We start from the raw sequence: 22,963 nt of genomic DNA on the forward strand, positions 1-22,963 counted from the left end.
ATGACATGTAATGCCACGCAGTTGAATCTTGACAATAAGAAAAGAAAAAAAATTACTACTCTAACTGCAATGCTAATAACTAGAAAAACAGAAAGAGTGAATGGAACGTTAGTACTTTATATTCTCCTACAATAATGCTGCTCATCAACATTTATACATCACCGTTTAAATTAAATTAAGTTAGATTGAATCTAAATTACCTGTTTCTGAGTAAATGGGATTTGGTAATACACTATTAAGTCAATCTGCAAACTGATGTCATAATTTAGATTTGATTTTTTTTTAATGAGAATGATGCTAGGAATCATTCTTCAATTTGCAAATCTAATTTCCATAGTCTAGGTGATATCCTCTTACTAATAATGGTTAAGTTATACAGAACAAAATAGAGAAAGAATGGAATCCTAATGGTGATGTTTGTAAATTTTTATCACAAGTGTGTTAGTATTTTGAACATAGAAGATGAGTCATTTGAGCACAAAATAAGATGCTAAGCTACTAGAGAAACAGGTATTGAAGTAAACAGGAAGTTTTATCTTGCATGTATGGTTTGAAAAGTAAGGGTTATAATATACATGTGCTGATAAAGATTTCCTTGTATAATTTTTCCCCAAATTAAATCAAAGGACACATTATAATAATTAATAATAATAATTATCTGCTGTTATTACTATCTTCCAAATTGTTATAGGCTTGAGGAATTTGTCATATATATTTTCAAATACTTTTTCGTTTTAAGACTCTTTTCATTAAACACGTTAGCACAAGTTCAAGAAATAGTATTGAAAGTTGTTAATCAATTTGATCAGTTACTCAACTAATATATTAATTCTGCTTATCAGAAAATATAAATGTGAAGAATATATAAAATATTTAAGACACATATTCTTTTTTTTTAATGTCTTTATTGGGGTATAATTGCTTTACAATGGTGTGTTAGTTTCTGCTTTATAACAAAGTGAATCATCTATACATATACATATATCCCCATATCTCCTCCCTCTTGTGTCTCCCTCCCTCCCACTCTCCCTATCCCACCCCTCTAGGTGGTCACAAAGCACCGAGCTGATCTCCCTGTGCTATGTGGCTGCCTCCCACTAGCTATCTATTTTACATTTGGTAGTGTATATATGTCCATGCCACTCTCTCACTTAGTCCCAGCTTACCCTTCCCCCTCCCCGTGCCCTCAAGTCCATTCTCTACGTCTGCGGTAAGACACGTATTCTTATAGAGAGAAATGGTAAGTTTTTATCAGCTACAAAATAAGATTGGTTATGATAGGTACAGATGTTTTAGAGATTCAGAGAAGGAAGACATATCAAGTTTACACTATAGTGTCAGAGTTGAGTAGTAAAAATGAGACCATATTGCTCACAAAGCTGAAAATATTTACTATCTGGTCTATACAGAAGTTTGTTGACTCCTTATATAAAATATTACTACCAATGCTATTCTTCATAAGCAATAAAATTGAATTAGGTAAGACAGCTTAAGTGTAAAATATTTTTCTAAGAAAATGACTTATAAAGAACATTTTCAGTCTTTTTATTTGTGAAATAAATCTAAGTAAAGAAATTCTCCCACTTCCTTATAATAGTAATTTTAAAAAGTCATTAATTTTCCTTTGAAATCTAAACTCTTAAAATTTTTAATGCATTGTCATTAAATATACATATAACCTCATAGATATTTTTATATATTTGCCATCATAATATAATTTGATGTTATAGACTGCCATGTTTTTATATAAAAGGGAGCAATTTTGTTTCTATGTAATCTTTGTTTTTATTTTTAAAACTAAAATAATTTTTCATCAGATTATATGGTTTCATTGTGTATAGTTGGAAATTTGAAGCTTTTTAAAAAATGTAGCAATAAATATTCTTTTTGTGCATTTATATTTTATTTGCTAAATTATTTGGGGGGACTTACTCTGTTTCTTCCATGGAATTGGTTCTGTTTATGCTCTATATTTTTAAAGGGATTATTAAATTTTTGCATAGAAGTCTGAAAAGTAGTCTCTAGTCTCTTAATTTCTTCTCCTTCAATGGTGATTTCCCTGTTCTCATTTCTTTTTTAGTATGTTTTTGTTTTTTCCCTTGTTTTCTTGATCAATTTACCTAGTGGTTTTCCTATTTTGTTATGTTTTCAAAAATAAGATTTTGATTTAATTACACCTCTTATTCTCTTCTTGCATCATTAATGTTTACTTTTACATTTAATATTCTTTATTATTTCCTTAGCTTGCTTTTAGTTTACTTTATAGCTCATTTTATACATTTTAGAGCTGGGGGTTTATTTCATTTATTTTAATTTTTGCATTTTTATTAAAGTGTTTGTGCTATGACTATACTTCTGATTACTACCTTAAATATGTCTCATAGATCCCTTTATGTAGTGTTTTTCTTTTCATTATTTTTGAGAAATATAATTTTGATTTGCCTTTCCTCTTCTACCTCGGATTTGATTTCTAGAAAGTTAAAAAAAGATTCCATGTGGAAGGGCCCTTTTGTTTTTTTTTTTTTTTTAGTGGTACGCAGGCCTCTCACTGTTGTGGCCTCTCCCGTTGTGGAGCACAGGCTCCGGACGCGCAGGCTCAGCGGCCATGGCTCACGGGCCCAGCCGCTCCACGGCATGTGGGATCCTCCCAGACCGGGGCACGAACCCGTGTCCCCTGCATCGGCAGGCGGACTCTCAACCACTGCGCCACCAGGGAAGCCCGGCCCTTTTGTTTTGAGTATTTCTTTTTTAGTTTCAAGTTTTATTATATTTTAATCAGATTAAATAGTATAGTGTGCTATATTGTTGTTGTATTAAAGTCTCTTTTAATTAGTTTGTTTCTGTTGCCTCTCCTCTCTTGTAGTTTTGCTCCACACAACGTTTTCTGTGTTATTTGGTCCATCGGTGGTGGTGGTAGTAGTAGTGGTAGTAGTATATTTTCAAATATTAGTATTATATTTTTGCTGTGAATTTTGGCTTTTAGCATTAAAAAATGCTCTTCTTTTCAAGTTTAGTGCTTTTTGGCTTGACTTACAATTTGTCTAATATCAGGATCTCTATCTTTGCTTTCTTTATTGTTTTCATGTGCCTGATAATCTTTTCTTTATCTCTTTATTTTTAGCTTTATTGAATCACTTTGTTTTAGGTTTTTCTTTTTTGCAGCATTTAGTCTGGTCTTGCTTTGTGAAACAATTTAAAATGTCTTTCTTAAAAAGATGAATTAATACTATTTATACTTATTGTTATAATCAATAATTTGATATAAAATTAGCCATTGTATTTATCTAAGATGGCTTTGTAAAATTTTTATTCACTTAAAAAATTTGCTTATCAGTTTATTGTTCATTTCTTTAGGTTTTGACACATACACAGTATGTGTATGTGTATGTGTATACACAGTAGTTGTATAACCACTACTGCAATCATGTTATAGAAAACTTACATCCCTCCCCAAATATCCCTTATAGGGTACATTTGTAGTCAGCCCTTCTCCTCACTACCAATTTTGGCAGCCACTGATCTGTTTTTCTTTTCTTGTAATTTTGTGTTGTTACTCTATTTAATTAACGTTTGTTAAGTAGAGCTCTGGGAAGTTGGATGGTGGCTGTAGTTCAACAAAAGACCATAAGGAAATTGAAATTGAGAAGTTTATTACCAAAAAGTCCTAGGGGAGGTATATGGCATGCCTCCAGGGGCCATACAGGAAGGTCAAGGCAGGGTACAGGCAGAGGAAGCAACAGGACTTGGGGCTCATGCCTTTATTAGGGTTCATGTGTGGAGCACTTTGGGGTTACCAGGCTAAGGCTGGAGTGGTCAATTCAAACCAGAAACCCTGGGATTTTGTCAAGCTTCCCAAGGGTCTTATCTAAGGGTCACACAGGGGAAAGCCCTGGGAGGTTAGAGGAAGACTTTACCGTGGTCACTGGCACAGTCATGTAGGGAACTTACATTTACCTGTGACTCTGTGGGCTGCTATCTTGGGCATGCACTTGCATGGGGGACTAATTTCAGTTTAAGACCCCGATAGGCTGCATGGCCTACACAAAATGGATGCTGAGGCAGCAGTACTATGGAGTAGTTCAGCTAACCTCTTGACATTCTGACTTTTCCAAAATATCATGAAATTTGTGCCATATAGTATATAGACTTGCAGTTTTGTTTCAGCAGTATTTTTAAAAATTTTACTTTTATTAAAATGTAATTTACACAAATCAAAAATATATAATTTACACAAATCAAATTTATCCAATTTGAGTGCACAGTTTTATGAATTTTGGCAATTACACACAATTATGTAACCTCCACTACAATCAAGATATGAAATCATTTCATCAACCAGAAAGTTCTTTGCATCCCTTTGCTGTTAGTCATTCCTCCTTGACCCCAGGTCCTAGTAAAAAATTGATCTGCTTTCTATCACTATAGGTTTGCCTTTCTGTAATTATAGAGTGTGTATTTAGTTGGAAATTATCCTTGTATAAACATTTTATTCCTTTGTATTATTTAGTAGTAGTCCATAGAATGGATATACAATAATTTGTTTATCCAGTCACCAGTTGATGGATTTTGGGGCTGTTTACAGTTTGGAGCAATCGTTAATAAATCCACTATAGATGTTAATCTACAGGTTTTTGTGTATGTGTCTTAGTTATCTCGTGGAATATCTGTGTGTGAGACAGCTAGGTCCTACAGTAAGTGTATGTTTACCTTTGTAAGAAACTGCCAAACTATTTACCAAAATGGTTGTACAATTTTGCATTTCCATTAGTAATGTATTAGAGTTCTAGTTTCTCTCATTGCCAATAGTACTTGATATTGTCAATTTTGTTGTTGTTTTGATTTTAGCTATTATAAGGGATATGAGTGGTAATTTGTTGCTTTTATTTGACTTTCCCGAAAGACTAATGATGTTAACCTTTTTTTCATGTGCTTATTTTGCATCCATACATTGTCTTTAGTGAACTGTCTGTTCAAACCTTCACCCATTTCTTAATTTGGTTTTTATTGAGTTTTGAGAAGTCTTTATATATTTTCCTTACAAGTTTTTTTCTCAGACGTGTGTTGCAAACGTTTTTTCTCCCACATTATGTCTTGTTTTTTCATTTTCCTAACAGTCTTTCAAAGAACAGATGTTTATAATTTTAGCCAAATACAATAATTTTTTTTCACAAATGGACATGTTTTTGATGTTGTATTTAAGAAATCCTCGTCTAACCCAGATAATGAGGATTTCTCCTTTGATTTCTTCTATAGGTTTTATAAGTTTAAGTTTTACTTTAGGCCTATGGTTCATTTTGAGTTAACTTTTTATAAGTTTAAAGGTATGAGTTGATGTTTACGTTTTGCATTTGGATGTCTAATAGTTCCAGCTCCATTTATTAAACAGTGTATCCTTCCTTCATTGAATTACCACTGAACCTTTGTCACAATCAACTGATTCTGTTTTGTACACATATTTCTAGGTTCTCTATTCTGCTCCATTCATCTATGTGTCTGTTTGTTCATCGGTTCACACTGCCTTGATCACTAAATCTTTTTTTGTAATCTTAAATCAGTGCGAGTCTTCCAACTTTGTTTTTCTCTTCAAAAATGTTTTTGGCTCTTCTAGTGCCTTTGCCTTCGCATATAAATTCTAGAATCTCCTTTTTAAAAAAAATCCTGCAAGAAATCCTTCTGGGATTTTGATTGTGATTGCATTGCATTTATGTATCAGTTTGGGGAGAATTGACATTATAATCCTGTTGAGTCTTATAATTCATGACCACTGTACATCTCTTTATTATTCAGGTCTAATTTGAGTTCTTTCATTAGGGTTTTGTAATATTCTATGTGTGTTTTGTATATATTTTATCAGACTTATACCTAAGCAATTTTATAGTTTTTTAATACTATATAATTGCATAATTTTTTATTCCAATTTCTAGTTGTTCATTGTTAGTACAGATCTTCTTTGACTTACGATGGGGTTATGTCCCAATAAACCCATTGTAAGCTGAAAATATCATAAGTAAAAATGTATATTTAATATACCTAACCTGCTGAACATCATAGCTTAGCCTAGCCTACCTTAAATGTGCTCAGAACACTTATATTAGCCTACAGTTGGGCAAAATCATCTAACATGAAGCCTATTTTATAATAAAGTGTTGAATATCTCATGTAATTTTTTGAAAATGTTCTGAAAGTGAAAAACAAAATGGTTGTATGGGTACAAAATGTTTGTAAGTTTGTTGGTTGTTTACCCTTGTGATCGAGAGGCTGACTGGGAGTTGTGGCTCCCTGCCACTGCCCAGCATCACAAGAGAGTATCGTGCCATTTATCCCTAGCCTTGGAAAAGATCAAAATTCAGTATCTGAAGTACAGTTTCTACTGAATGCGTATTGCTTTCACGCCATTGTAACGTTGAAAAATCCTAAGTCAAACCATTGTACGTTGGGGAGATGCAATAGATTTTTGTAACTTTAATATGTATTCTGCAAACTTGCTAAATTCATTTAATATTTGTATTAGTTTTGGGGATTAACAATGATTCTGTCCACAAATAGGCATAGTTTTATTTCTTCTTTCCAATTCTTTCCAGGTCTTTTTCTTGCTTTATTGCACTGGAAAAGAGCTTCATTGTGGTATTGAGGAGAAGTGCTGAAAGCAGACATCCTTGTCTTGTTTCCAATCTTAAAGGGAAAATATTTCATCTTTTATTAAGTATTATGTTAGCTAAAGGTTTATCAAGAAGCTCTTTAGTTAGAGAAGCTCCTTTGTATATCTGTTCTACTGAGGTTTTTTTTTTTTTAAATCAAGTATTAGTGTTGACTTTTTCAAATACTTTTTCTGCATCTATTGGGATGATTCTTTGGTAGTTCACTTTCAGTCTTTAAACTTGGTAAATTACGAGAATTAATTTTGCATGTTGAACCAGGTTTGCATTTCTGAGATGAACTATACTTAGTATTGATTTATTATCCTTTTTATACATTGTTGAGTTCAACTTGCTAATATTTATTGAGGATTTTTGCTTCTATATTAATGAAAGATATTTCTTTTTAGATATCTTTTTCTTATTATGTCTTTGTCTAGTTTTGTTATCAGAGTAGTGCTGACCTCATAAAATAAATGTTAATAAAAGTGTTATCTCCTTTTCTATTTTCTAAAAGAGGATATGTAGAATTGATATTATTTCTTACTTATAAATGTAGAGTTTTCCAGTGAAGCCATCTGGACCTATAGTTGATTATATATAGTTGATAACAGTTGATTTGTTTTGTTGTTTTTGTTGTGTTGTTTGAAAGTTTTAAACAAATCTAATTCGTTTAATAGTTATAGTAGTATTTAGGTTATCTATTTCTTAAGAGAGCTATGATATTTTGTGCATTTCAGTGAATTTGTCCATTCAAGGATATTGAATTTATGGATTAAACGTAAATATTATACTTACCAATGATTAAGAAAGTAATACTTAAAGATTATATAATATTAAAATATAATATGGATAGTGTTGACCTATTTAATTTTTTTTTTAATCTCCTTTGCCCATTATTTTTTTCTGCCTAGTGCCCTGTGGGGTAAAGGGCCTGCTGAAGACCAGAGTTGAAAGGATTTCTAAAACTTACCAGAAAAACTCCTGTGATTATGTTATCTAACATCCCATAATTTTCAACTCTATTTTCTACTACATCAAATAACCATATGATTACTTCATGTTTTTTTTTTAATTGCAAAGTCATGACCCCTCAAGTTGAGTTTTAAAGTTTTATGTTTTATTATAATGAAACCTAAGTTCTATGTTGCCATTGTTTTTCATGTATTTTAAAACTGGAAATTACCCATATAGGAGCAAAAACATCAGAGCAATTGTGGGGACCTACTAAATCATCTTTAAAAGCACTTTCTTCTGGAAAGCACCTTACTCACTGCATTCTGGTCCATTAGTCTAGTCTAGGTTTAATGGAGAGAAGAGAACAGAGAATTAACCTTCAAAGTGTCCAAAATCAGATGTGTATAGAAAATATTCTTTGTTTGAAATTTTATTGTTTTAGTTGTTTCCTTAACAACTATTATATTAATGCCTATTTGAATGCAGATGGTTTTATTACTTATTTAGTAGGAGTACTTATGTATGAAAAATTGACATTTGAATAGTACCACATACCTTACTAAGACCGTTGGCTACACTTGCTACTTTGAGGTTTTAGACATAAACCTGGTTTCTGAAGTTTTAGAGGTAGGACTGAATGATGTAGTTGGTCTAGTGAACATCACTCTATAAAAGGAAGCTCCCTTTTGGTCACTTAAATTACAGAGGAAGAGCTAGGTTGTGAAGAAAATTGTAATTTATAGAAAGTGGTGTTACAAGCGTAAGTTGCATATAGACTTCTATATTAGCCATTGCTCTTGCAGTTTTATATCTTGAATTAAAACCTGAAACTCTTCAAGAAACCTCATAAGTATGCTAATACTATAATAAGAACAGGTAGCATTACAAATGCAAAGTTTTGTCTTTTCATTTTAAGGGTTTGGTTTCATTTTTTAACACATAACAATACTGTTTTTGAAAAAATAATATCCTTTAGCTTAAAGAAAATGTACTCTCTGGACATGGAGATTGAAAGCTCTATGTATTTTAACTGACATAATCTTGATGTAAAAGTAATTGTTTTCCTGTGCAACTTGACCTTTAGTAAAATGAAACTGTTTTAAGACTTTCTATTTAGAACATTAAGATATACATCTCCAGTAGTTACTGCAATTCATCCACTAAACACATATAAGTAAAAATGCTAGGTTCTTTGCTAGTCGCTAGGAATGTATAGCTCAACATTGTAATGCCTGACTTCAAATATCTTGAAATCAAATGGAAAGAGAAGATAGCTATGCTAATTATCACAGGGTACTGTGATTAATTGGTGGTAGGAAAGTGTAGAACTTAAGAACTAGATTCAGAATGCATTGATTTCCATTTTAGCTCCACTGCTTGTTGCCTGGGTAATCTATAAACCTTTAATTCCTCATCTATAAGATGAATATAATGACATTACCTATTTTATGGGGTTATTCTGAGGATTCAATAAATTCGTGTATGAAAAGCACTTAGCACAGCACCTGGGCAATAGTAAGCACTTTAATAAATGTTAGCTCTTTTCAGTAGTACTGTGGTAAAAGTGTATGGTAGGGGCAACAGGCATACAATTGAGGGCCAAAAAACAGGATCTAGAACTGCCAGGAAATGAATCATTTTGATAGAAGTTACCCCAGAGAAGAAGGTGTTAGGGCAGGAGGGAACGGTTTATGCCCAGCAAGGCACAGAGGTTGATAATGTATGGAGCGAGATCAGACTGCAGTGTCAATGCTCTGCATAGAGACATAAGCAGGGGCCAAATTTTGAAGATCGTTATTGCTATGTCAAGGAAGTTGGAGTCCAAACTAAAGGTGGTGGAAAAACACTGAGGAAATTTAAGCGGGGGAATGAAGAATTTTGATGAGGGGAATTATGGGAAACTCCTTCAGTTTTAAAAAAATAGCATTTTGTCAGCTGGGTAAAGAGTGACCAGAAAGTTATGAGGTTGAAGACAGGGAGACCAGTTAAGTTTTTGCATTAAACCAGGAGGAAAGTGATGAGTGCCTCCATTAAGGCATTTATTTGCTCTAAAAAGAATAAAACCCATTAAATTTTTATAGACAATATTCAAGGATTCATAATCAGAGTAATTTGTGTAGTATTTATGCAGAATTGGCCAGTATATTTGTTCCTCTTAGGTTTTATTGTCTTTTAAAAATCATCCATTTTCCATTTAACTGTATTTTAAAAAAATATTTATCAGGAATGATACAAATTATATTATCAATAAGCAGTGTATTAATTATCTATAGGAAATTTATGTTTACCTTGAATAGATTATCATAGTTGATCTTATTCAGTAATAGTTAATTTAAGCCCCAGTCTGCTTTATTTTTAAGAATGAATAGATAAAGACCTAATACGATTTTAAATTGCTTGCCTGAAACATAGCCCAGTTGTCTTTGAGATGTGACTAGATGACTAACTTCCATTACTTAACTCTGCTTTTATGTCATCATTTTGAAGGGCTATAATCCAAATAGTGGTTTGAAGAACCTCTCTTTTACTTTCATTTTGTTAGATGAATTTGATCATTTTAGCATATCCCTTCATATTTTCCCTTTTTTATATCTCAGTATTATATCAGAGTTTATGGCAATCTGACATTTTGCACAAACACACCAATTTGTCCTTCATAATAAGAACATTTTTTTCTCTCTAACAAAACCTGACATTTTATGGTAAATATCAAGCTATTAATCTACTTCTCTATTCCAAGCACACTTAATGCAACTTTTTCATCAAATCATAAATTCAAAATGTTGGTCATTATGTTAATGAAAAATATAGCACATCTTTAAATCTGGTTTTAGATTTTGGACGTGTTTTCAATATGAATTTGCGTTTAAGCTCAAATGGACAAAATATCACTGTTGCTATAGTTTTGGCTCACTCTGATTTTTAGCATGCCAGTTTATCGGTTATTTGGGGCACTTTAAAAACATGGGGAAAATGAGGATATTATGAAGCTTTAATTGGTTTCCTGATTTTGATTAATTTTCTTTAAATGATATTGGATAACTTGAATAAAATCATTAAAGAAAAGAGAATTTCAAAAGTGCATTTTTCTGGCTAAAGTTTTAAAACTAACTTTAAATTCGACTTAAGTAAACTTTTCATATTTTTCATGGGGATGTAAAGAGTCATGTTATAGCCATAGCACCAGCCAATAGAAATCTTTCTACTTAGACAATTAGAGATTTTAGAGTCAGAAATGTCCCATATCCTCTAGAGATACACTCTCAGGGAAACTATGAATATAGTGTTCTTTTTGTTGTTATCGATTTGTCTCACTGTTTTCTAAATAAAGTTAGCTAAATGATCAAGTGATCACTCTTTTAAAGCAATCTCATTTTTTTCCTCCATTGGTTAAAAAATAGTGTTTCAGGTAATACCTTCTGTTTTGGACAGGAAGATTGTAGTCTAAACTAAGTCACCTTCTGAAAGAAATTCCAAGAAGCCGACATAGTTAAAAATGTTTATCATTGAAATTAAGAAATTGAGGTAAAAATACATATTAAGAAACCATTTCTGATACCTTGATTTCAAATTATTTACATTGTAGGTAAAATTATAAATGGTAGATATTATAAAATTTTTTCTGTGATTATAAACAAATAAAAACATTTTATACAGAAATGCATATTTTTCATAACATCTGAACTCTACAGCATATGTAAATTTTATAGGGGAAAGTAGTATTTTATGATCTGAAATTAGAAGGCACTTATAGTCTGTGATTATTGATTTATAAAAGAAATTCAAATAAATAAATAATTTTTAAATGTTCCTCAGAATAACATCTGTACCTCCTTCCTTTCATGGCTCTTAATAAGGATATATGAAGTCCTAAGAATACTCTTGTGCTGAATTTTGCTATTGTTATTCACTTATTCAGCAAATTTTTATTAAATGCTTACTATGTACTATGTACCAAATACTGTTCTAGGTACTGGAATAGTGCCATGGACAATCTGAACAAGGCTACTATTCTCAAGGAGTTTACATTTTAGTGGGGAAAGATATTTTAACTAATGATCAACCAATAAATCAGATAATTTCAGACTGAAGAAGTAGGTTTACACAAGAGTATAGAATAAGGGAGAGGGCAGCTACTTTATATAAGTGTCTTAGAGAAGTGTGATATTTGAGGTGAGCTCTAGATGATAATGACCCAGCCACATGAAGACCAGTTGCCCAGTATCACTTAGAATGCTCTCCCTTTGTCTATACTTACTCCTGTCTCTGTAGGTCTTTCAGTTTCATTGGAAGGGGCCTGGAGTTGCTGGACGCTCTTCCTAGATAGAGAAATGCTGAGAAAATAGTCAGATACATTTGCAACTAATGCTAGTATCATTTCTTTCTGCTACCCCTGCTTTTTTCTCCTGTCTGTTCTCAGTACTTCTGCATGTTTTTAGTTACCAAGGAGTGATTTCTCGTCCCACATATGTTAATATAGAAAATAGGATACTTTTAATGTTTTTCTTTTCATTAGAATTACCAAGTTCTAAAACACTATATAATTTATAATTGTTATTACTGTTTCTGTCTACCCTGCCACAACCACTAAGAATCTTTTTTTCACTGATATATCCAAGAACCTGACATGGTGCCCAGAATGTAATAGATATTCAGTGAAATATTTTATGGATGAATACCTTGACACTCCAGAGAGAGAATATTGAGAGGGAATCTGCTTGAGTTAGTGTTTGCTTGGTCTTGTTCACCAATGCGACCAAATCTCCTTGTATCTGCCTTCCATTTTTATGCCTGTGCCTGACGACAGACAGTCTGACACAGTATCTTCCATAGGCTATCTCCTGTGGAACTTCCTATAGAAAGTCTCAGGTGGAGAAACATTTAAAAAGATTTGCACAACACATTGTAATGCTGACTTTCCATTTGAACAACTAATATCAAATGCTGTTTAGCTTGAGTCCCCAGAACCCAGATGGTATGCTAAGTATAGAGACTGCTTGTGCCATCAATATTTACTCTTGTGTACAATTATATTAACAGATTAGTTACATATAGATAATATAATTAAAGTTTCAGAATGTTTTAGTGCTTTAGTTCATGATTGTAACTTGTAGATCCTTCACTTGACTGCTTTATTTACTCAGATATTCTTTGGGAAAAATGCAGGACATTGTAGATATTTTCATTTGGGTCTATGTTTTGCTTACTTGCCTCAAAACATGATTTTTTTTTCCAAGTTACTTAGCTACATGGACCCAGAAAGGGCAAGCAAACCATAATAAAATTCTGCAGTACCAGCTTGAATCATGTACTTTGCCAGTCTAAATTGATTTTAACACTGTTGGCTGTTCCCACTCTTTATGCATAACTTATCTTGAAGGAATGCAAAACCCTTTATAGGTTAAAGAATCAGAGTGATGATAATGATTTGCATTGACAGTATGCAAAGAAATTAGTGGCAAGACCCATATTTGAATATGGATGTATTTTTTCCTCCCCCCAAAATGTATCACTTGTTTTTTAAAGATGTCTTGGCTCTGTTCCTCTCCCCAGTTGGAACTTTTTTCCTTTGTTTCCATTTTCTTGCTCTGCTCAATTTTGATTTCACTTCCAACAGTTTTTCCTCAATATGGAGGCTGTCCTGGAATAGAGATTTGACTGGTTGCTTTTGAAAATTCATGGGGCCCAAGCTATTCTAGCTCCTTTTGGAACTTGTCAAGGACCCTTTGCACTCTTATGCTCTTGGACTAGGCAAAACCACTTACATTTTTACCTTCTGTATTTAGTGGGCCTGCCTGGTTCCATTGAATGCTTTTTGGATTTTCCTGTTGATTCCCTCTTCTTACTCCCTCGCAGACCCTGGTACCATATGTGTCTGGTGTTGTGGTTTATCCGTACCTGTTCATGTTTCGGTATTCAAGAGGAGGATAATTTTTCATTTAACTTTGTTGAAATTGTTTTCTATGTATTTTCTTTCTGCAGTTTACTTGTCATAGATAGGTAGGTAGGTAGATAGATAGATAGATAAATAGATAGATATTGAGTTTTTTTTTTTTAAGGTGGAAACGCAGGGATATTAAAAAACTATGCTACCACTGCCACTGTCCACCTAGAACTCGGCCTCACAGATTATATTTCTTAATTTCCAAGTAGTTAACTTGTTTTGATTATATCCAAAATTATAGCTTTAATTTTGATTTTAATCTGATAATATAGTACATAAAATCACTACCATTTGGAATTTTTAAGTAGTTTCTCTGCATAATGTACACTGTCTACTTTTCTAAATGCCCTGTGGATTTAACAGAAGATTTGTTTTCCTATTTTATATGCTCCTGATTCTTTCTGCTCTGTTTTTAACAGACCTTTTTGGAAGTTCAGTCTGTAGTTGCTGTCTGTACTGCCTCACATTACATACTCGTCTTACGTTCTTTGTTTAGATTAACATTCCCACCCCTTCATTGAAAGTGCATTTGTTTGTTACCCACGAAGTTGATGTTGTCAAATTTAATGGTCATAATCCCATCTTCGTCTTACTCAACCAACAAAACCAGCCACTACTTTCCTCTTGCAAGATTCCTTTTCCTTGGCATCCTTGACACAATACTCTCCTGGTTTCCTCCTACTTAATTGTTCACTTTTTTGTTGTTGTTGTTAGCTCTAATAATGGGGTGGCCCTAAACATCCTCTTAGAAGTTTTAAATGAGTCATATCCAATCTTCACCAAGCCTTCTCACCTTTCACTCTAAATTATGTGCCCATCAACTTGGTTTTGCCTCCATGGCTACTACTCTTGTGCAAGCTAATATCATGTCATAACTAGAAAAATCCAATATCCTTCTTTCTAATGTTCCTGCTTTCCTCTATCATCTCTTTCCCACCCAGCAGCCAGAATGATATTTTTCTTGAGAGTTAGGTCATGTCATTTCATGGTTCAGGCCTTATAATATGTCCCAAACTCTTTATCATGCCAAGGACCTAGGTGAATTAACCCCTGCTTGTCACTCTGAACTTATTTTTAACTTCTCTGCCCCTAGCTCACAATACTCCAGCTCTTGTGACTTCAGTTTCTCAAACATCTCTAGCCTAAGTGTATTCCCTAAGCCTGGAATCCTCTACTGACAGATCTTTGTGTGGCTTTACCATTCTTATTATTTGTATGTCCTGCTCATGTATCATGTCTTCAGTGAGGCTGCCCCTAACTGCCTAATCTCAACTAGCTACATATCCTTCCACTGCATCACATCACTTTGTTTTTCTTCAGAACACTTACCATTGTCGAAAATTATGATAATCCACTTATGAGTCTACCTGGTTATTTTTTGCCCCCTGCTATTGGGATGCAAACTCCAAGAGACCAGGGACTTTGTCTTATTTACAAGGTTGTCACGAGCTCCTAGAACAGAGCTTGCTTAAGCAATATTTCTTTGAATATTTCTTCATGATTTGAATGACTGAATAAATTAATTTTTGTCTGCTTGATCAGATAGGTTATTAAAGACATATACATATTAAATTTTATTCTTTAATTATGTTATCTAATTCTCCTTATAAGTCCAGACATTGTGTTTTCACTTATTTGGCCTGTGTTTTTGGTGCATATAGGTTTATTATTTTTATTCATTTTTTGTGCCTTATACATTTTATTTGACCAGGTTTTGATTTTGAATTTCACTTTGCTATTGATATTATCCTTCATGCCTTCATTGTTGTTGTTTCTAAGAGCCAATTTTTTTTCACAATCCTTTATATTTTGGATATAAGTGTGTCACTGATATAGATGTGCTTTCTGTAAAAAACATAAAGCTAAATTATGCTTTTTAATGTGCTATGGAAATCTCTCTCTTTTGATGAGGATTCAGAGTGTTCACATTTAGTGCAATTGCTTCTATATACTTTATCTTATTCCTTTATTTTTAATTTATTTTATGTTATATGTATTATTTATTTATTTATTTCGTTTCTCTTTTCCATACATTTGCTAATTTATTCAAGCCTTTATGAAGTCCGTTTTCTTCTTTTTCATTTAGATATTTCTCAACACGGTCTAAGTTTACCTTCCTATTCCAATTTATCTTAAACCAATTTCATTGATTATGATTTCAAAATAATTATCCTTTTGAAGATTATCCAGTTCTCAATTGCTGTATTCAGAATCATCTTTCCATGGATTTAAGTTACTGTTGACAATATTGTTTGATAAGCTCTGTTTCTAAGATACTCTCATAGACAGTACCTGGAGAGAAAACTCATCTGTATCTTTTCCATTTTAAAAGATGTTTTTTCTTAAATCTTTTAAAACATTTTCACCTAGAACCAATCTCCTACAGCAATTGTCTTTCCTCAGTGTCTGTATAAATGCTCTGTAATTCTTCAAATGCCTAGAAGCTTTTTAGAAATGAATGTTATTATATTTAAGCTTTCATGTATATACCAAAAATTTAACCATTTTCTCGACTGGCTGTAATTCTTTATTTTATATAAGAAACAATATTTCTTATTTTAGAATGTCATTTCAATTCCTTGCTCTGAAAGCTGGGACAATTGTGAGACTCATTTCCTTTCTTTTCCTTCACTCATGGATTATATCCTCCTCTGCATTTTGTCTAATGTCTGAATATGGTTTTTCCCTACATTTTGTATAGTTTTCTAGTTCTGTAAGACAAGAGAGAAATCTCATCCTTGTTAGTCCATTTTCACTGGAAGAGGAAATTGTATTACATGTTTTTGAAAATTTTTCATAAAAGATTATTAAAGGAGAAGATTTCAAGAACTCAATTGTTTAGCTTCAGCTATCTGGGAAAATTCACTTATGTTGACCAGCTCCTTTATACATGATGTAAAAGTATAATATTTACTGTATTATACTATATACCAGATATTATGGCAATAATTTTATTTCTATTAATTGAGTTAGTCTTTTCTCTAACACATGAGGTAGATGCTCTTATTATTGCCATTCACATATGGGACAAAAATAGGTTAAATAGTTTCCTAAAATATTTACATCTAGTAAGTGAAAAAGTTGGATTTTCTCTGTTTCTCTATCTAAATGGATATTCTCTATTTAGATGCTGCATTATTGACTAGTACACTGTATAATACTTCCTCAAGAAACGTGTTACAGTATGATCTCTATAATGTCAACAAAAATGGAGAACAATTTTAGCCTATTGATTTATTTCTCCTCTCAAAATTCATTAACATGAAAATATAAACTGAGGTGATGTATTTTATTCTTGCAGGGGTTTATAACAAAATAGTTGTATGCAGCTTCCCTAGACAAGAATATACAAGAAAAACTAGTTCCCTCAGTTTCCTTAATACAGTTGAAATTAAGTTTTTTTGGCACACAAGCAATTATCAATTGTATTGATAGAAAAATGTGATAATTATTAGATGAAGAAACTCATTTGCATGTTTTAGCTAGACACATTTAATATGTCATAGGATTTCACATGAAAGTTTTAGCATGCATTACTGAAATAATTTTATGATAGTTTTCTTTTTTTCACATCTTTATTGGAGCATAATTGCTTTACAATGTTGTTAGTTTCTGCTGTACAACAAAGTGAATCAGCTATATGTATACATATATCCCTGTGTCCCCTCCCTTTTGAGCCTCCCTCCCACCCTCCTTATCCCACCCCTCTAGGTTGTCCAGAGCATGGAGTTGATCTCCCTGTGCTGTGCAGCAGCTTCCCACTAGCCATCCACTTTACATTTGGTAGTGTATACATGTCAATGCTACTCTCTCACTTCATCCCAGCTTCCCTCCCCACCCACCCCATCCGTGTCCTCAAGTCCGTTCTCTGTGTCTGCGTCTTTATTCCTGCCTTGCCACTAGGTTCATCAGTACCGTTTTTTTAGATTCCATATATAATAGTTTTCTTAAACCATTTAATGTTATAGCCTGTGCAGAGGTCATCAGCAGTTGGTTATATTAGGTGTTCTCAATGAAATTTTGATTCCAGCACATATGATTTATAATATGGTGATCCAAATTTCTTGATGATTTAAAAATATTGTATTTACAAATGCCATGAAGCATCACCACTTTGAAGAAGAGCATAGATTCAGTAAGTTTCAAACTTTCTTTTATTTTGATTTTTCAGATTGCATTCTCACAACACAATACAATCATGGATCTTGTGCAGTTTTTTGTCACCTTCTTCAGGTAATTTGCTTTTACTGACTTTGAATTTGTTAAACCTATATTCTGATGTATGTTCTATCAATCTGTTAGGTAATTTATCAGTTCTTTAACCTTAAATGTGATACAGTGTGTCTTGAATAGTTTTATATACTTAAATATATACCACAGAGCAGAAGAAACATACTTGACATATACTTTTGCAAGTTTATTTTGCTGTAGTACTATTTAATAGCTAATTGATTCAGTGGAAAGAGGATGATAACCCTGTGTCCCCCTGTCATATAAGTAACTAAAGCCTGTTTTAATTAATAAAATTAACAGTGCATTCACTGTATTGATTAGGTCCATCTCCTAGCATTAAAATCCATATCAATTCAATTATTTCTTAGATTTCTTAGGTAATTATTATATGTGCTTAGCAATGTGATGAAATCTGTAGGGGATGAGAAAAAGTATGTATTTTCTGCCCTCAGAGAGCTTATAATCTGGAAGTACTAAATATGACTTAGGATATAGCATAATTTCCTAGAATATTAGTTATTTGAGATATTAATAGTAGGTTCATTAAAAAGTGTTCCATAATTAAATACATTTGGAAAATGCTGTGTATACTGAAGTTAAATAGGGCTTTTTTGGTTTGTTTTTAACTGACATTACTTCTCAGAGTTTTTTTTTTTCTCACAGTTTTTAATATGTTAATTTGCAGTGTATCTTTCTAAAAGAGAGGGCGGAGTTTGTAGCATTTCTCAAAACCTAAAAGCTCTCTTCGTAGAACATCTATTTTCATTTCCATGGGATGTAAATAAAGAAACACTGTGCGAGGAGAAGCAGTTGAGTTTTAGTGGTAGAATATCTGTGTGATGGCACCTGAGATCATCTGGATTAGAAAGAATGTTATTTTTGTTAACATGATTATGCTGTGTACTGCTTATACTGGTCCACTAGGTGCCTTTGTGTAAATTAGACAATTGTGCCTCCTTCTGGCAGGCATAGCCCCACATCACAGCACACAACTTTACAAACAGTGCATGTAATTTTGACCTTCACTCACCAAGTTGTCTGGTCTGTGTTGAACAGCAAAGAACCTGTTAAACCAAATCCTTGACACAGATGATATGCCAAGCACTTTCCTCAACACCAAAGTAACCATTATTGGTTATCTTATAACGACACCATACAATCCTAATACCTTATCCACAGAAGTTAGCAAACATTTTCTGTAAAGAGCCAGTTAGTAAATATTTCAAGATTTGTGGGCTATAAGGTCTCTGTTGCATCTAAACAACTCTGCTGTTGTGGTGCTAAAGCAGCCTCAGCCAGTATGGAAACAAATGGGAGTGGCTATGTTCCAATAAACCTTTATTGTAAAAACAGCTGCTATGCTGAATTCTGCCTGTGGACATAATTTGCCCAACCCCTGATCTAACTTATGCCTGAATACCTTTAATGACAGGAAACACACCATCTCTTGAGATACCATTTTCTATCTTCAGATAACTAATTGTTCTTTATAATTGAGATGAAATCTGCCTCCCTGTAATAGCTCTTCTCATTTACCCATATGGGCCCATACATAGCAAGTCTAATCTCTCTTATCTCCATTTGCAGCCCTCTAGTTTTCTAAACTCTTTTCTCCAATTTACACATTCTCTGTTCGTTTATTCATTTCTTATTGTCAAAATCCTTGCCATGTTGGTCACTTTGCTCTGAAAACAATCATGTTTGTCTTTGTCCCTTAAAAAGTATTAATTTCCAGAATTTAACGCTAAATCATATTTATCACTAATATGTGCAAAGTCTATTCATACTTTAAATTTGTCCCTTAAAAATGAAATTTGAGGAAACAACTTTTTTTTTATTAGTTAATTTTTTTGGCTGTGTTGGGTCTTCATTGCTGTGCACGGGCTTTCTCTCTAGTTTCAGGAAGCAGGGACTACTCTTTGCTGTGGTGTGCGGGCTGCTCATTGCGGTGGCTTCTCTTGTTGTGGAGCACAGGCTCTGGATGTGCGGGCTTCAGTAGTTGTGGCACGTGGGCTCAGTAGTTGTGGCTCGTGGGCTGTAGAGCGCAGGCTCAGTAGTTGTGGTGCACGGGCTTAGTTGCTCTGCGGCATGTGGGATCCTCCTGGACCAGGGCTCGAACCCGTGTTCCCTGCATTGGCAGGTGGATTCTTAACCACTGCGCCACCAGGGAAGTTCTGAGGAAACATCTTAAATATATTTACCGTTCTCTGATTTTGTACTTCTGAATATTAAGGGATATTAAGCCTATTAATTAGGTTACAATGTTTTGGGAAAAGTATTAGAAGTTGTAATTGAATGAGCCTTATTTAATGCATAAAAATAAAAGTTTTTGACAGAATAATGTGGATGTTAATATTCTAAAAAGTTTAGTTTTGTGTAAAAATTCACAAAGCTGAATATATATGTAAATTATTTAAATGTTTAGGGTTTTATTTTAAGCTTTTGAATTTGTGTGCATGTTTAAGTTCAATAACTCTTTTATTAAGTAAAAGAAAGCTAGTGTTAATGTGTACCATGTCTTAGAGATGATCCTATTTATTATGTTGTCATCACGGGCAAAGTAATGTAAAATATTCTAAGCATTGTGTGAGATAAAGTATATTTAATGGGTTTTTTATCATTTAAATTTTTCTAGTATTAAAATGTAAATTAGACAGTTTTCTAATTGTCTCATTGTTAAGAAAAGAAAATGTACAAATACTTTTTTTTTTTTTTTTTTTTTTTTTTTTGTGGTATGCGGGCCTCTCACTGCTGTGGCCTCTCCCGTTGCGGAGCACAGGCTCCGGACGCACAGGCTCAGTGGCCATGGCTCACGGGCCCAGCCACTCCGCGGCATGTGGGATCCTCCCGGACCAGGGCACGAACCCGTGTCCCCTGCATCGGCAGGCGGACTCCCAACCACTGCGCCACCAGGGAAGCCCTGTACAAATACTTTTAAGTTTATTATTTTTTTAAATAAAGCCACTGTTAAATTTTAAAAGAGAGTTTTAGACAGGTCAGCATTTATGGACATCCTTCAATCAGGCCACTATTACTGCTATTGCTGTTTTTGAGTTATTGAAGTAGCATAGGTGAATGTGTCAGCCTTTCAGTTTAGCCATGGTTTGATGGAGTCCAGTTCATAAGCTTTGTGTCAGTTTTTTACTTTTATATTGGGCATAGTTCTGGTGGTAAACATAATTGAGTCAGTACTAGGAAGACCACTTACAGGCATAGCCTGGCTCTGATCTTAGCTTTCTGTGCCATCTTAAGTAGGTCACCTAGCATCTTTAAATCCCAGTCTTTTCATGTCTAGAATTAAAGGATGTTGTTGTTAGAGTGTGTACTATAATATAGTGAATGATTAGAAAACTGAAAGGAATTATTTTAAAAATAAATACTTTTTTTCTGGTATGTAAAATGGAAAAGTAAGTCTGTGTGAATCTGAATTTTAAAAGAATAAGCCTGGTAAATTCAATGGAGATATATCAGGGACCACTACCCCTATACCATTTAGATTTTTAATGGTGGTTCTAATTTTCACTGTCCCACTGGAATTACATAATGTTTTTGATTTACCATCTTGACCAGATGGCGGGTATTTTCAGAGGTTGCCACTTGGTCTTTCCCACTATGATAGATCTTACCCCACAGGCCAGGGATGCAATGTAGGGGCTACTCTAATCACCTTGTACATAAATTCTAATTATACACTTGAGAAGTAGGGAAATTATCACTGGGTGGATGCATAGACACAGTTGGCCCACTATGATCTAGCATTTAGCCAGAATTTCTTACCTGGACCCTGGAGATACCCCAAGTCTAACAAGGGTTCATGATGGTATTTTAGTCCTTGGGTATCTCTGTGATCTCTAACCCTGTGTCTTACAGTAATCAAAATATCTACTTACTCCTCTTGCACTGTGTACATACCCGTGTATATACCTGTGTATATACCCAAATATACACAGGGCTCTTTGTAAAGGAATCATACACAGGTCCCTTTGGGGATCATTTTATACACTTTCCAAGATGTTTCAAAGTGTCTTTTCTTCTATGGACTCAGCCACCTATTCAGTGAGTTCTGGATTTGTAAATTAACTCATCTGGGAACTGAGCAGAGGATCATGATTTTCTCTTGGCAACAACCCTCAGCCTTTGTTCCTCCGTTCCTACTTACAACAAAAGTAAATGTTAAATAGCACCGTTGTTGGCTGCCCATCTATTTTGCCTCTCGAGATAGATACCATCCATTATTAATCATCCCACAGCTCATTGTGGGCCAACACCCTTGGCTGCTCCTCCAGTCTTGTTCAACTTTATCCTCATTGTAGACCCTGGTTCTGTCAGTTAGGCACTGACCCTTGATCTTTTTTACTTTGGGGCCCCATCACTTAACACCTCCCTTTGTCACTGCCTCTCCTGTTGTCAGCTCTGGTCTGCAGAAGAAAGCCACCAGTGAACTTCTTAGTGAAGCTGGTGCCCCTTTCACCAGCAAATTTCTCATGGCCTTGGTGACTGGTACGTCCCATAGAAAGTAGTCTACCGGCCTTACATAATATATCCATTCCGGTACATTCCCTCCTGTCAGCTTTTTTATTCTTTTCTCTTTCATCTTCTAGGGCAACTCAGGCTTTTCCATTTCACTTTGCCTTGGCCAGTGCTTTTTCCAGGCTTATAAGAATTACTTCCTTATCAAGTTTTGCCCCATCCACTGGAGTCCTCCATAGGGTATTATATCACCTGGTCCTGAGACTATGCATCAAAATTCATGAATTCTTGTTTATCCAGGCTTACATTCCATCCCCCTTGATCAGATATCACCAAAATCCAATTCCTGACATGATCTCCTGGCTGCTGCCAGTACATGCTAGCCAATTCTTGCAGCTTTTTCAAGTATATAATCTTTTCCCTTTCTTTTCAGGCCAAGATGCATTATTCTGTTATTAAATTCAGTTATTAGTCTAGCAATCAGGAGAGGAGGTGGTGGCAGCCTTTAGGGGGGTGACCCTATTGTCTATTACTAGAAAGGGAGTGTAGAACCAACATCCTCAGAAACGTCTATCTAGATAGTCCATTCTAGGTATTCCTATCCCATATTTCAAGAGCTCCAGTTTTCCAACAGTGGCCGTTGTCTTTGCATAAGAGGACTGCTTTGGCTGAGCAGTCTATCATCTCTGGAGCTCTGCAATTCTAACAATTAGATCATCAGTCT

The 22,963-nt window shown here is 34.0% G+C and overlaps 1 protein-coding gene across 1 annotated transcript in view; it reads left to right on the forward strand.

Moving 5' to 3' along the window:
* The window catches only part of ATRNL1 (attractin like 1), a gene marked incomplete at both ends in the record, with an annotated part of 692,251 nt that overhangs the window by 289,011 nt on the left and 380,277 nt on the right, over positions 1 to 22,963 (forward strand). The window contains one exon of the mRNA XM_079717281.1: positions 17,708 to 17,769. Within this exon, the coding sequence (XP_079573407.1) occupies positions 17,708 to 17,769 (62 nt within the window). The remainder of the gene's footprint in view (positions 1 to 17,707; positions 17,770 to 22,963) is intronic.

The sequence above is a fragment of the Hyperoodon ampullatus genome (assembly GCF_949752795.1).
Source record: "Hyperoodon ampullatus genome assembly, chromosome: 1".
Lineage (NCBI taxonomy): Eukaryota > Metazoa > Chordata > Mammalia > Artiodactyla > Ziphiidae > Hyperoodon > Hyperoodon ampullatus.